At 47.5% G+C, this 12,688-nt stretch overlaps 1 protein-coding gene across 2 annotated transcripts in view; it reads left to right on the top strand.

Annotated features, from left to right (window-relative positions):
* Positions 1–12,225, top strand: part of LOC117897446 (nucleolysin TIA-1) — an 88,137-nt gene extending 75,912 nt beyond the window's left edge. Inside the window, exons 3-8 of one of the 2 annotated variants that reach the window (XM_034806289.1) lie at positions 669–744; positions 9,420–9,522; positions 9,624–9,816; positions 11,394–11,741; positions 11,828–11,984; positions 12,064–12,225. In XM_034806289.1, the coding sequence (XP_034662180.1) occupies positions 669–744; positions 9,420–9,522; positions 9,624–9,816; positions 11,394–11,741; positions 11,828–11,984; positions 12,064–12,105 (919 nt within the window). In that variant the 3' untranslated portion in view covers positions 12,106–12,225. Of the gene's footprint in view, positions 1–668; positions 745–9,419; positions 9,523–9,623; positions 9,817–11,393; positions 11,742–11,827; positions 11,997–12,063 lie in introns of both variants that reach the window. The other variant, XM_034806288.1, reaches the window with a different exon arrangement.
* The last annotated feature ends 463 nt before the right edge of the window (positions 12,226–12,688 follow it).

Raw genomic sequence — 12,688 nt, 5'->3', positions numbered from 1 at the left:
GCCCCACACACACACACACACACACAGGCACACACACACTGAAAGCTTGGCCGGAGGAGGGCTAAAATATTTCTTCGTGGCTTAGCCCGGACGGGAAAACATATTTAAGCCGAATGCTGACGCCCCGATTCTCCATCAGCCGGCAGCAGGCAATGTGTGCAGCGTCCACGACACGACACGTGGTTTGGTTGGTCGTTGGCAGGGGGTAAATCCCCTTAACCATGCCCCACCACCACACCAAATACACACTGACATCCTTTAAGGCGCTGCCGCTGCCTTTGCCTCCACTATCTGCACTTCCATTACGAGTAGGATTTCCCTTTCGAGCGTAGGTTTCTTTTTTGCTTGTGTCTTCTTCCACGCTTCATATTTCCTCACACGTAATTCTATTGGATTTCCTCTGTGTCGACACATCGACTTGGCCTCTTGACTTTTACTTTGGCCAGCGCTCTGCTCTGGGAGGGGTTTTCTTTCCTTTTTTTTTTAATTTGCTCAAGGAGTGCTCTCTGGGCCATTATCCTTGGGCTGGGTGCAAAATGTTTGCCCATCAACATTAGGAGATAATTTTAAATAGCATTAATAAATTATGGTAAGCTGCATTTTAATTGTTTTTTGCATACCCTTGAGACGAGATTAAATATATTTTCACATTTCTGTTTCATCCACAGAGACTGCAGAGTGGTGCGTGATCCGCAGACGTTGAAATCAAAGGGATATGGCTTTGTCAGCTTTGTCAAGAAATCGGTAAGACAACGTCAAATCCTTGCAACATCAAAAGCCGAGCATAACGTATTTCAACAGCAATTAGAAATGTTTCAATCAAACTCGCATTAGTAATCCCACCAACCCATCCCATGCCCACCCGCAACCCGCAACATGCACAAGTTTAATTTTCTAAGTAACCAGAAAGACAAAAGCAGCTGCTCTCCGCTCGCCGACTCCTGGCTTACCAATGAAATGAAATCTTAATTAAAACAATCTGAAACTTTGGCTAGCAGCCAAGGCCAGGATGACAAGCCTCCTGGCAACTTAACATATCAAAAGACACCTGTGGCTTTTGTTTTTTGCTGCTACCTTTGCAAAAGACTTAAGCCCGGATTGCCTGCGGGCGAGTATTTGATTTTATTTTCTACCAAATGGACACACTCGTATATTTAACGAAGGATGGATGGATCCTGTGGCCATTTTCTAGGGGAGTCACGCATTGGAAACTGATTTTTTATGACCGCAGATGCAGCATATCCCACGGTTACGGGCCCGGGGAGCAACCCTTGAGAGATTCTGTAAACATTTACACATCATATTCAATATGTTTAAACCGTAACTGATAAGGGTCCAAATGGGGAAAGCAAACCAAACCAAACCGCCTCTGGCAAGACTTTCTTCGCGTGTCTGTGCGTGTGTTGTATCTGTGTTATGTGATTGAATTTCATGTGCTTAATAGGTAGAAAATTCGACAAAGCGCAGACTGTGAGTGGGGGAGGCAGCATCAAAGACAGAGCCAAACGAATTGCGTGTCAGCCAGTCAAGCAGAAAAAATGCGCAAGCTTAAGGCTTAGACCCGCACACAGATACACAGATACACAGATACATGGCCAAAACTGAGAGATACTTTGCGGTAAAAGCCAAAGACTTAAGCCAAATCAATGCTGCAGTCAGTGGCAGCGACTCTTCGACTCTGACAGAAGGCGTAAAGGCCAAAGGTGCTGCAAGTCAATTAGGCGGCAAATGTTCAAAATTATTAATTAAATTTTCATGCTAATACTGCAAACTGTACGCCAGACCAATGGCAGCGATAAGCGCGGATTTTGTGGGCGGTGCCAGCGTCTACAGCCGCAGCAGCAGCATCAGAGGTGTGGGTTGCCCGGCTACCAGGTCGTGTGCAAATACAACCTAATCTCTGACACTAGTAGGCTGCCACACCCACACCCACGCAGCCATCGCTGGCAGCTGTCATTCAAATATGTGCATATGTATATGTTCAAGCCAAAGTCAAAGTCGAAAGCCGTTTGGGAACTGACTTGTTTTTGATGGAATTATAGCCCCGACCAATGGCGCGTATACTTAATGTGTGTGTGTCTTATCACTGGCAGAGGGTTTAATGATTTTCAGCAGATAAAATCCACGCAGCGAAGACAGTATCGAAAGTTTTAAGAGTAGGAAATGTGCCTCAATGTATTATCTATTTTTATTAGATTTTTTCAAATGTATTTTCATTAATTTCTAGACAATATTATAGCAAACACTTCGTGAGGCTGTTGGAAATTTGCAATACATTTTTCGGTAACCAGCATGATGCACCATGCAACCTGCAACATGATGTATATTAAGGGCAATGTGTGTGGAAGGCTTTTTAATTTAAGTGCACATGCACATGACAGGGAAGGGAACAGCACCAGAATCATAAAAGATACATCTGAGGCAAGTGTGTGCGTGGGGGGGCGAGTGGGTTAACCACTGGCATTGTGTGTGTGCCGCGACAACAACGGTAACAACGGCAACAATAACAACAAATGATAATAATGCAACAATGAACCGCACAAGAAGATGATGAAAAGAATGGGGCAGCATGCAGCATGCAGTACGTAAGCCAATGCCACTGGCACTGCTCCTGCCACTGCTGCTGCCACTGCTGCATCTGCTGGTTGAAGGTGGTTGTGGGGGGCACTGCCAAGTCGACATTATATCTTGTTCGCTGCACACATTGTCAATTCGTTTTCGTTGTCGTTCCAACTGTTGTTGTTGTTTTTGTTGTTGTTTCTGTTTCTTTCTTGCTTGCGTCGTGGCAACTTTTAAATAAATTTAAGTGCATTATACAACGAAAAATAAGTAATAGTGTGATGTCTGGGCAGGCAGAAGAGTGCAACGGAGGACGGGGAAAAAAGGCAGCGACAGGGAGAGTAATGCGATTAAATGCAACTCAGGCCCTGGTGCCGGTGCTGGTCCTGCTACTGAGCCTGCCTTTGTCTCCATAATGCGGGCAAATCAGTTTTGTGTCGAAAGGAAAGCCGGGCCTTTCATGGGCGGCGACGGCGCCACACCACTCAAGATGCAGGAACAGCCTGAGTTGTTTTCTGTGTGGCCACGTGGCATGTGGCATGCAATAATATGTTAATATTCGTTGGAAGTGTGACAATAGCAGAAGCCGACAGTCGAGAGTCGAGTGTGTGTACAGCAGGACATTAGCATTTTGGGCGGAGCTTACACCGTTCCTGCTACCGTTCCTGCTACAGTTTCTGCTCCTGCCAATGTTGCTCCTCGGTGGCTTTCTTGGGCCTTGCTCCAGTTCCTTCGCTTGTGGTTTCTGTGTCTTCTTTGAGGCCTGCTTCTATTTTTTTTCCCATGTCCTTTGAGGCTTTTGTTCCTGGTTCTCTCTCCCTGCTGCTGTTGCTCCTGCTCCTGCTCATGTCGCCGCTGTCTCTTCTCTGGCATCGACATGTTTATTGCGTTTAATGTTTGCGCAAATTTTTGCCCGTACTTGTCGTTGTTTTCCTCTGTTTTTTTTTCCTGTGATTTATGATGCTAATGACACGCCGGCAGCTCCTCATGCAAATGCTCAGCTCAGGCTTGCCTTGATGGTTATTAAATTATGGCAATTTGTATGCGTCGTCAACGGTTGCTGGAACATACGGATGGGATGGTATGGGATGGTATGGGATGGCATGTGAAGATGCGCGAGAGATACTTTTGGCCCCACTGTTTATTTAAAACATGTTGCCAAACAATTTGCGTTAAATATTTTTGGAGATTCTTTTTTGAGCTGCTTTTGGCATTTTGGGGGGGGGAATGGGCTTTGTGGGAAAGCCTTGGCGATTGGCAAAAATGCCATAAGCGCCGGCAGCGGAAGTGCAAAATGAAAGAAAACTGTTTCTTCCTTTTCCGCTGCTTGCAGTTCAGTTACCAATCCCAATGCACACACACACACACACGCACACACACACACACATACATACATATTATATCCCCACTCTTTCTCCGTGTGTGCTTGTGTGTGTGCAGTAAGCCATTCGAAAAATAACTTTTCAATTTCCGCAAAACCACAGAAAATATCAACTTTGCACAAAAATTTAATAAAACTTTTCGCATAAATAAAATTTGCATTAAATCAGCTGCAAGCGACAGGGCGTTGTGGGTAGGGGCGTGGCATATCGGCTTAGGCAAGCCAAGTGTGTGTGTGTTGGTGTGTGTGTGTGTGTGTGTGTGTTTGTGTTTGCAAAACGCATGTCGAGAAACTTAATTTGAAATATTTGAGTTTGCCATTTGGTCTGTGTGTCTGTGTTTGTGCTTCTGTCTTCCTCTTTGGGGGCTTGCATCGAAACTAATCGAGAAAGTTCGAGAAATTGGAACCACTCCTCCCCGTGCGCACACTCCTCTCCCCTCTCCTTGGATTGGCATCGAAAGTGCATCATAAATAGATAACAAGCAAGAAATTATAGATAGTATTTCAGGTCGGTCGCTCCTCTGGCGGATGCAAATAAAAACTTTGGCTGAGAATTTATTTATCATATATTTAACCCTGTTTAACCCTTGCCATATCGTTAGATGTATTTATTCCCCTTCGTTTCAAGTTAATTCCTCAAGTTATTGTGGCAATTCCTATTGCTCAACCACAAACGTAACTTTAACCTTCGCTTTAAGGTAGAGTGACTCTCTCCGTGCGCTTCCTGATTTTCAATTTATTTATTTTCTAACATTCCGGCCATAAATTTTGTGAAGCGTACAGAACACTCGGTTAGGTTATAAATATAAATGGCCTGGACATTCATTTTATGCTTTCCATAATAATTCAGAAACTAGTGATTTGAGGACTAGGGCCATAGGGACAAACTGCCTACACACGCATAAGCCATGGGAAACCCTAAAACAGAACAGACCCACACCACCCCACACACAGCTATAAAAAACCATTCAGTGGATGGAGGGAGGGGGAGGGAGGGAGTGATGCCGAATGGGAAACAAGGGCAAAAACTGACATACATAAATAAATCCCATGGAATTATGTCTTGACAAAAGTGCGTTCTAGCGTGAAATACTGATTTTTGCTGCCCGCCGCTGCCCATCCACCATTTTTGGTTGTGCCGCTGATGTGTGACCGTTCAGGGGCAGAGGGGGAATGGTCAAAAATCGAAAATCGTTTTGGCCTAAGCGAAATGAAAACAGTTTTTACCGTTGACTGGACCGCACCAGACATGATTCCCCCGAAAGAGACCAGAGACCAGAGAGTCAGTTGGATGACTCAGGATTCTCGCTGCCTTTCTTGGCCACATCATCATCGATGTCTCTGTCTGTGCCTCTCCATTTCCAGCAATGTCCTGCTCTTTGGAATGCGACAAATGCGAGTGTGCAAACGATTTGCCACTTGAGTTACTTTCAAAATATCAAAAAATCATCATCAGAAGTCGTACAATTGCTCAGGGCAGGAGGAGGCGCTTCCTTATCTCTCTTTAATATTCAACTGGGGAGCTGGGATGACGTGCAGTGTACACTCTGATACCGACTTTCACGCTTATCTAAATAGCCACGTTAATGAATCTGACCGAAGAACAAAGCTAAACCGGCTTAGCAGTTCGTCCAGGCAAAAACCTTTTAGTCGGAATGGCCCAAAAGGGACTAAATGCTTGGTGTCTCCTGCTACCTTTTCAAGAACAAAACGGTCTCCCCCAAAAAAGAAAAGGAAGAACATTCTCCAAATGTGTCGGATTATCCCCCTTTCTGTGTGTGAGTGTTTGGGTTGGGGTTTGTCCTTTTTTTGCACCTTCTTTCGCTACAGTTTGTCCTATTCCGGTTGGCCTTTTTTCGCTTAGGCACAAAACCATTTCCTTATTGTTTTAATAAACATTGAAAATGTCTTGCTCTCGACTTACGGCTGTATACACGTCAGCCACAACCAGCACCATCCCATCCCATGCCCCCATTTTGTGGCATGCGAAATTTTCGTTCTTGGGGTTTTCAGGGTTTGGGGAAAGGTTTTGCTTGGGTCGATTCCAGCGAGAGATCCACATGAAAAGTATGACAAAACCCTTTTAAACCACTTAAAAATTCTTCAACTTACTTTTGCTTTTCTTCATTCGCTTAATGAAGGTATTTCGCCTTTTTGTTGGTTTTGTTTCTTAAGACTTTAGCCCTGACCCGCACACCCACACCCACACACCATGACCATCTCAAGCCCGACTCATTTCCGTTTTGGACCATGGCAGTGGGAGGACTATTTCCAGCATTAAAGGATTCTGCGCCTTATCAAGTAATCAATATTTACCAAAGGCCCAGTCTCCGGCTCAAAGTTTTTGGCCGCCAAATTGAATCTGTACGGCAGAAATGTTCTTAAATTTTGTGTAGCAGCCAAAAACTTTTGCCCGCCATCCATGTCCATGAAAATTAATTAACTTATCCCAAAAGCGGAAGTTGTCATTTAGAAAATTTTCAAGTGAATTGCGTTCGTCGCGTGTCGTGCGCGCAGTCAACAAACTTTTGACTGTCCACCAGGAACAGCCTGACAACTTTTAATCAAAGAGGAATTAATTTCACCAACTCGCACTGGAACTAGAAGTGGAACTAGGCGGTGCCTGTTAGCTGCCTGCCATTACAGCTGTTTTGCTGGTTGTCACAGCGACAGAGCGGAAAATGCTTCAAGTTTTGTGCTCCTGCTATTAGCTGCCAATTTGCCATTTACCATTAATTAATTTCCGCCCAACCCCCCTGAACTACAATCGACTGCAAAACAGTTTAGCCACACACACACAAACACACACACAAAGAACTTTTGTCGTCAGTTGGTTGTGGGGGGAAAGGACAAGCAGTCAAACCCCAAGACGCTTTCCATTGTCGTCTGGCGGCTGACGCTGCTTGACCCAATGCTTTTCCACAGTAAATTTCCAATTAGCTTACATATTCTCAGTGCCAAGTTTTGGGCCCAAATTTGTGGACTGAGTTTCGAAGAGTTTCATAAATAGTTTGCCAAAGTCGTAGTGGGTGCCATATTGCGGTGCTTAAGCTGCCACTCGACCAAGATGGATTGGCAAACGACTCTAAAGGTTCTTGAACTCTCCCAATTGTGATATAATAAAGTCTTCAGCTGGCTTGCTTCTGCTATGTACAAAATGTGGACTCAGTTCCACCTTTAAAGTGTGTTCTTCTTAGCTGTTTTCCAAGCAATTTAGCACCAAAATGATTGATAAAGTTTGCCACGTTCAGAGACTGTCCAAGGCAACAAAAATTGCTCGACCAAAACTGTCAGTTGCAGAGGAAAAGAAGAAGTTTTTGTCTGGCCAGGACTTAACCCTCCCAAAGAGAGAAAAAGAGAAAAGAGATAAAACCCCATTCGGAGCTGACCATTTGCCAAGACAATTTTCATTGACACATGGAATTGCGATTGCAATTGCAATTGTGGTTAAGGAATCCGGGTAGCTGCACATCTCGGTCCTGCACTTGACTGGACATCAGTTCCTCGATTAAGTCCTGAATGATGTCTCCTGCTGCGAACCGCAATGCGAGCACTGCCAGTTGGAAATATATAAAATGAGTGCCATCACTTGGAGCTAAAGTTATAATATGTAAATAAAATTTGTGTGCGCGGCAGGGGAGGCCTCTCCCGTGTGGAGTTGACTGGGGGTCTGTGGCCCTATTTGTGCGTGTGTGTGTGTGTGTGTGTGTGTGTGTTGCAATCAACGATGCGTATCGCTTAAAAAATGTAAAATTTATAGTTTATGCAAATATGAAAACTGCAACTGGCAATGCATAAAAATGCGCACGCACGCAAACTGACGCGACGAGACGCGAGGTTGCCATGGCCGTTGCCTCGGCTCAAGCATACCCACATGTCACACACACACACACTCGCACACGGACACGCACACACTCAGACATTAAATTATAGCCAAAGTTGGGCGACAGTTGCGTGGTTTATCGCTGACGTGGCAGCCGCTCGATTGTTGACTTTTGCTCAAGTGGTTAAAATTAAAGGCGCCACCAGGCAAGCAATCCAGGACAAAGGACAAAGGCAAGCAATTGAAACAATTGGATGATTGTCGGAAATCCTACGCCATAATGGTGCAAAATTATGGGCATAAGAACCCATTCGAAAACAACATCTAGAGTGAGGCTTGGACACGGCAAAGATATAAGTTTTGTTGTGTTTTAAAAACCTGTTGGAAGTTCCACATAGAGTCAGACTCTTCGGTAGATTGGCAATGTTCAAACTTTCCACTTATGGCTCTAAAATCCCTGCACCTGTCCCTTCCCTCGCACCGCTCAGACAGAGTCATTAGCCAAACAAGATCCGTACTCTTGTGAGCTCTTCAAAAGTTTGCCTCCCCCCAAGTCTACTTCCGGTTTGGGGCATAACCGTTTTTTCAGCCGCTGCACGTCAACGCTGATTTCAAGCGTGGCACGTAGCAAGCACAGCCAGAACGAGACCCCGACTCGACCCCTAACCCGAACCGTGCACAAAGCGAAGGAAAATTAATGAAAAGAAAAAAGGCGGAAAAGCCCGAGGTGGGCGGGCGGTGTGTGTGTGTGTGTGTGTGCCTAGTTACAGTTACTGCCAGCCACAGACGCCGATTCCGATTCCGAGCCCCGACTTCGTTGCCATTTAAGGAACGTGCAATGAGCAGCTGCAACGTCTGCAGCTCGGCAAATGCCATTATTGCATAGCTATAGCATCGGTTCTGCCACTGACTTGGGTGCAGCGTTGCGGGCGGGGGTCTTGGTCTGGCTCTGGCTCTGCTTCTGCTTCTGTATAGTCTGAGGTCTGATGGTGTGCCGCAAGTAAATTGCTATGAAACGCCCACCATACTGCACTTACACACATCCAACCAGAGAGAGAGAGAGAGCGCTAGAATGTGTGTGTAGTCTGGCTGCATGCAAGGACCTTCTGCCAGTTGCAATCATTTTGGCATGAATCACGTTTGATACGCACGAATTACCTTTTATGCGAAATTGAAATTATAATTTGTGCACGGCCTTGTAAATTGTACGTATACGGAGAAAGGCATTCCCCTCTCCCCCTGCTCCTACCCAGTTGGTACTTTCTTTCGAGTAAATCAAAGGGCAACCGAGCAGCAGCAACAATGTCGCCTGCGTTTTCCACCAAGGAGCAACTTTTCCGCCAACATCGCAATTGTTTTTGCCCGCTCTTCAGTTTATTTATTCATTTTTTTGTGTTGCTGCTGCTGCTGCTGCTGCTGCTGCTGCTGCTCCTGCGGCTGCTGCTTTTCCTTAACACTTTTTGAGCTGTTTGTTTATACATTTTTGGTTGGCCTCTCAGCGTCAGAGGGAGTGCTTCTCCTTCTCCTTCTCCTTCTGCTGCTGCAGTTGGCAGAGTGAGAGAGACTTAAGTAAGCGGCTTAGGCGGCTAGACAAACCCCCGCAAATGGCGTTGGGCTTTTAGCTAATTGCTCTCCATTTAATTTGGCTCGTTGCAGGAAGCGGAAACCGCCATCACTGCCATGAATGGGCAGTGGTTGGGCTCGCGCTCGATACGCACAAATTGGGCCACACGAAAGCCGCCGGCAACCAAGGCAGACAGTGAGTATACCCCCATTACGCCGTTACACAACCCATGCCAAACCCCACCAACCCATTGTCATCTCAATTCGCCTTTTGCTTTTCCCTCCCTTGCCGCACAGTGAACGCCAAGCCGCTGACCTTTGACGAGGTGTACAACCAGAGCAGCCCCACCAATTGCACTGTCTACTGTGGCGGCATCAACGGGGCCCTCTCTGGCTTCCTCAACGAGGAGATACTGCAGAAGACTTTCTCGCCCTACGGCACAATACAGGAGATACGCGTCTTCAAGGACAAAGGATACGCATTTGTTCGGTAAGTTTTCTCACACTACAGAGGGGGTACGCCAATGATCAGGCAATTGTTGACTGATTCAACCTACCCCACCCCTCCATTTCCAGGGTATTAAAACGAAGCAGCGCCAACTGTGCACTACATTAACCCTTTGTTCCCCACAATTTTTGTGATTTTTCCACCTCCACCTCTGGTCTACCTCCCTGCAACCAACTTAAAGCGACTCTTCGGTGTGCGTGTATTGCGGTCTGTGGTGTCAGCGTCGTATTCCCATTGTCGTTGTCGTTCTCGTTGTCGCTGAGTGCACGCCATATCAATGTGTGGCACAGCCAACCCAACCCCCAAAGACCCAGCCACAGCGGCAAAAGCAGACCCAATCCCGAACCCAGCCACCCGCCGTTAATAAATCAACAACACTTTTACACCCAACAACAGCAACAACGAAACGAGGCAAATTTGAAGTTGCAAACAGAACAATGAACCGCAATAACAGCGACAACGATGGCACAAAAAAAAGAGAGAGACGAACAAAAAGTGCAGGATAGCTTACTTTTGGTGCAGCAACACGGCAATATACCCTAGCAGTACGATGATCCATTAAATGGTATAAGAACTGCTGAAAGATAATATTTATTTGTCAAGGAAGGATTCCTACTCCAGCTATGGATTGAGTTTACATCGATCAGCAGCCTAAAACTGATCTTAAAAGTTCCATTTAATTTCCTACCTTAATTCTGAAACTTCTGCTCAAATCGTAGCACCCCTTGGCAGAGTATTCCAACTGCATTGAGCGGTGCCACAAAAAAAAAAATGCTGCTGCTGCCGAGGAGGTGGTTTGCAGATCGCAGCTGCCGTCACGAATGCTGATAGGGTTTTAATGGCAGCCGTTGGCCCACGACGAACAGAGTTCAACCCACCGCAACAAGAGGGGTTGAGATAGTGCTGGTACGGGGGTGCTTGCACGAGGGGGCGGTGCAACAGTCAGGGGAGCTGGAACGCATTGCAGTTGCTGGGCCATGTCCATGGGCGCCTTTTGTGCCCTGCTCCAAAACTCATTTGTGTGTTGGAAAACGTGATGCAAAAAACCAAGAGAAAACGAGAGCGAGCAGTGCGGGGAGAAAGTAAGAGAAAGAGAGTGAAAGAGGCAGGGGGGGAAGAGGCATTGTTTGGCATTTTGTAACATAATGAGCTCGGGGACTACAAGTGGACCCAGGCAGCAGGGGCAGCGGCAGCGGCAGCAGGGGCAGCGGCAGCAACAGCAGCTGTAGCTGCTGCATCAGAGTTGCCCCGTCGCAGTTGCTGCATCATTATAACCAATCCAGCAACGGCAACGGCAACCACCACTGGAACCCGCAACAAAACAATTCCACAGACGCTTGTACCACTTTTACGCTTTTGTTCTGCTCCAACCCCACAACTTTGTGCTTTGCTCCTACTGCGGCTCTCCGGCTCTCTGGCTCTTCGGCTTCTGGGTTAAACGGAAATTAAAGCAGGCCAATCTGCTTACTGCAACCTTATCCTTATCCACTCAGCCCCCGAACCCCCCTCAGACTATGTGTACCCCCAGTATAGACTCCAATTTCGATTTCGATTTGCAGTTTCTCCACCAAGGAGGCGGCCACCCATGCCATTGTGGCCGTCAACAACACGGAAATCAACCAGCAGCCAGTGAAGTGTGCGTGGGGCAAGGAGAGCGGCGATCCCAACCATATGTCGGCCATTGCCGGCCAGGCCCTGGCCCAGGGCTTTCCATTTGGCTCCGCCGCAGCGGCGGCAGCTGCAGCGGCTGCCTATGGGCAGCAGGTGGCCGGCTACTGGTATCCACCGGCACCCACATATCCCACAGCGGCCCCGGCCAGCGCCCTGCAGCCGGGCCAGTTCCTGCAGGGCATGCAGGGCTTCACCTACGGTCAATTCGCCGGCTATCAGCAGGCCGGATACATGGGGTGAGCACCGCACAGACTACTCCTGCGGGAAGGAAAGTCTTTGCATTGGGCTAACCAATCGCGTCTTCCGATGTTTTTATTTGCAGAATGGGCGTACAGCTGCCGGGCACCTGGCAGAGTGTGCCGGCCCAGCCGCAGTTGGCGGGCGCCGCAGCTGGCACGGCACCGCAGATCACCCAGAGCGTGGGCAGTGGGCTGCCACAGGCCACCGGAGTGGTGGCCTATCCCATGCAACAGTTTCAGGTCAGTCCGCAGGTGAGTGGTGGTCATTGATGGCCCGATGATGGCTAACGATTGTGAATTGTGCTTGTGGCTATTGCAGCTGGCGGAGGATGAGTGGCTGGCGCCTAGTTTGCTCGTGTAGCTGCCATGAGGCGTGGCCATGTATCCCACACAACAACAGCAGCAGCAGCCGCAGCTACAGCAGCAGCAACAGCAGCCACAAGAGCAGCAGCAGCAGCAGCATCAGCAGCAACTGCCACTGTTGACCACGTCCGGCGAATATGTGAAGGAGCCACATTACCAGCAGCAGCAGCACCACCACCAAATGCAGCCACTACAGCAACAACCAACACAGAACCACCATCACCAGCAGCAACAGCAACAGCAGCAGCAGCAGCACCATCAGCAGCAGCCACACTATGTCCCCCAACTGTATTATCCCTCGCACTGGGTGCAACAACAGCAGCAGCAACAGCAGGTGCAAAACAACGAGCAGCAGCCACCGGCAGGCGGGGGCATAAATCAAGTAACCCAAGTCTATGGGCTGCCAGAAGTGTAAAAATATTTGCAATTTGCTCATGGCCGATCCCAAGGAGATTGCCATAAATGCCTACAGCAGAATTGAATGCATAACTCAAGTCGCAAAACAACCAACCGAAATAAAACATAAATCTAAACAAATTGTTGATGGCTGCATAGAGATTAGGCACTGAAATGGCAAAAAC

This window comes from Drosophila subobscura, chromosome O (assembly GCF_008121235.1).
Source record: "Drosophila subobscura isolate 14011-0131.10 chromosome O, UCBerk_Dsub_1.0, whole genome shotgun sequence".
Taxonomy (NCBI): domain Eukaryota; kingdom Metazoa; phylum Arthropoda; class Insecta; order Diptera; family Drosophilidae; genus Drosophila; species Drosophila subobscura.
The sequence above is the reverse complement of the archived record's forward strand: the minus strand, read 5'-3'. Positions and strand labels throughout refer to the sequence as shown.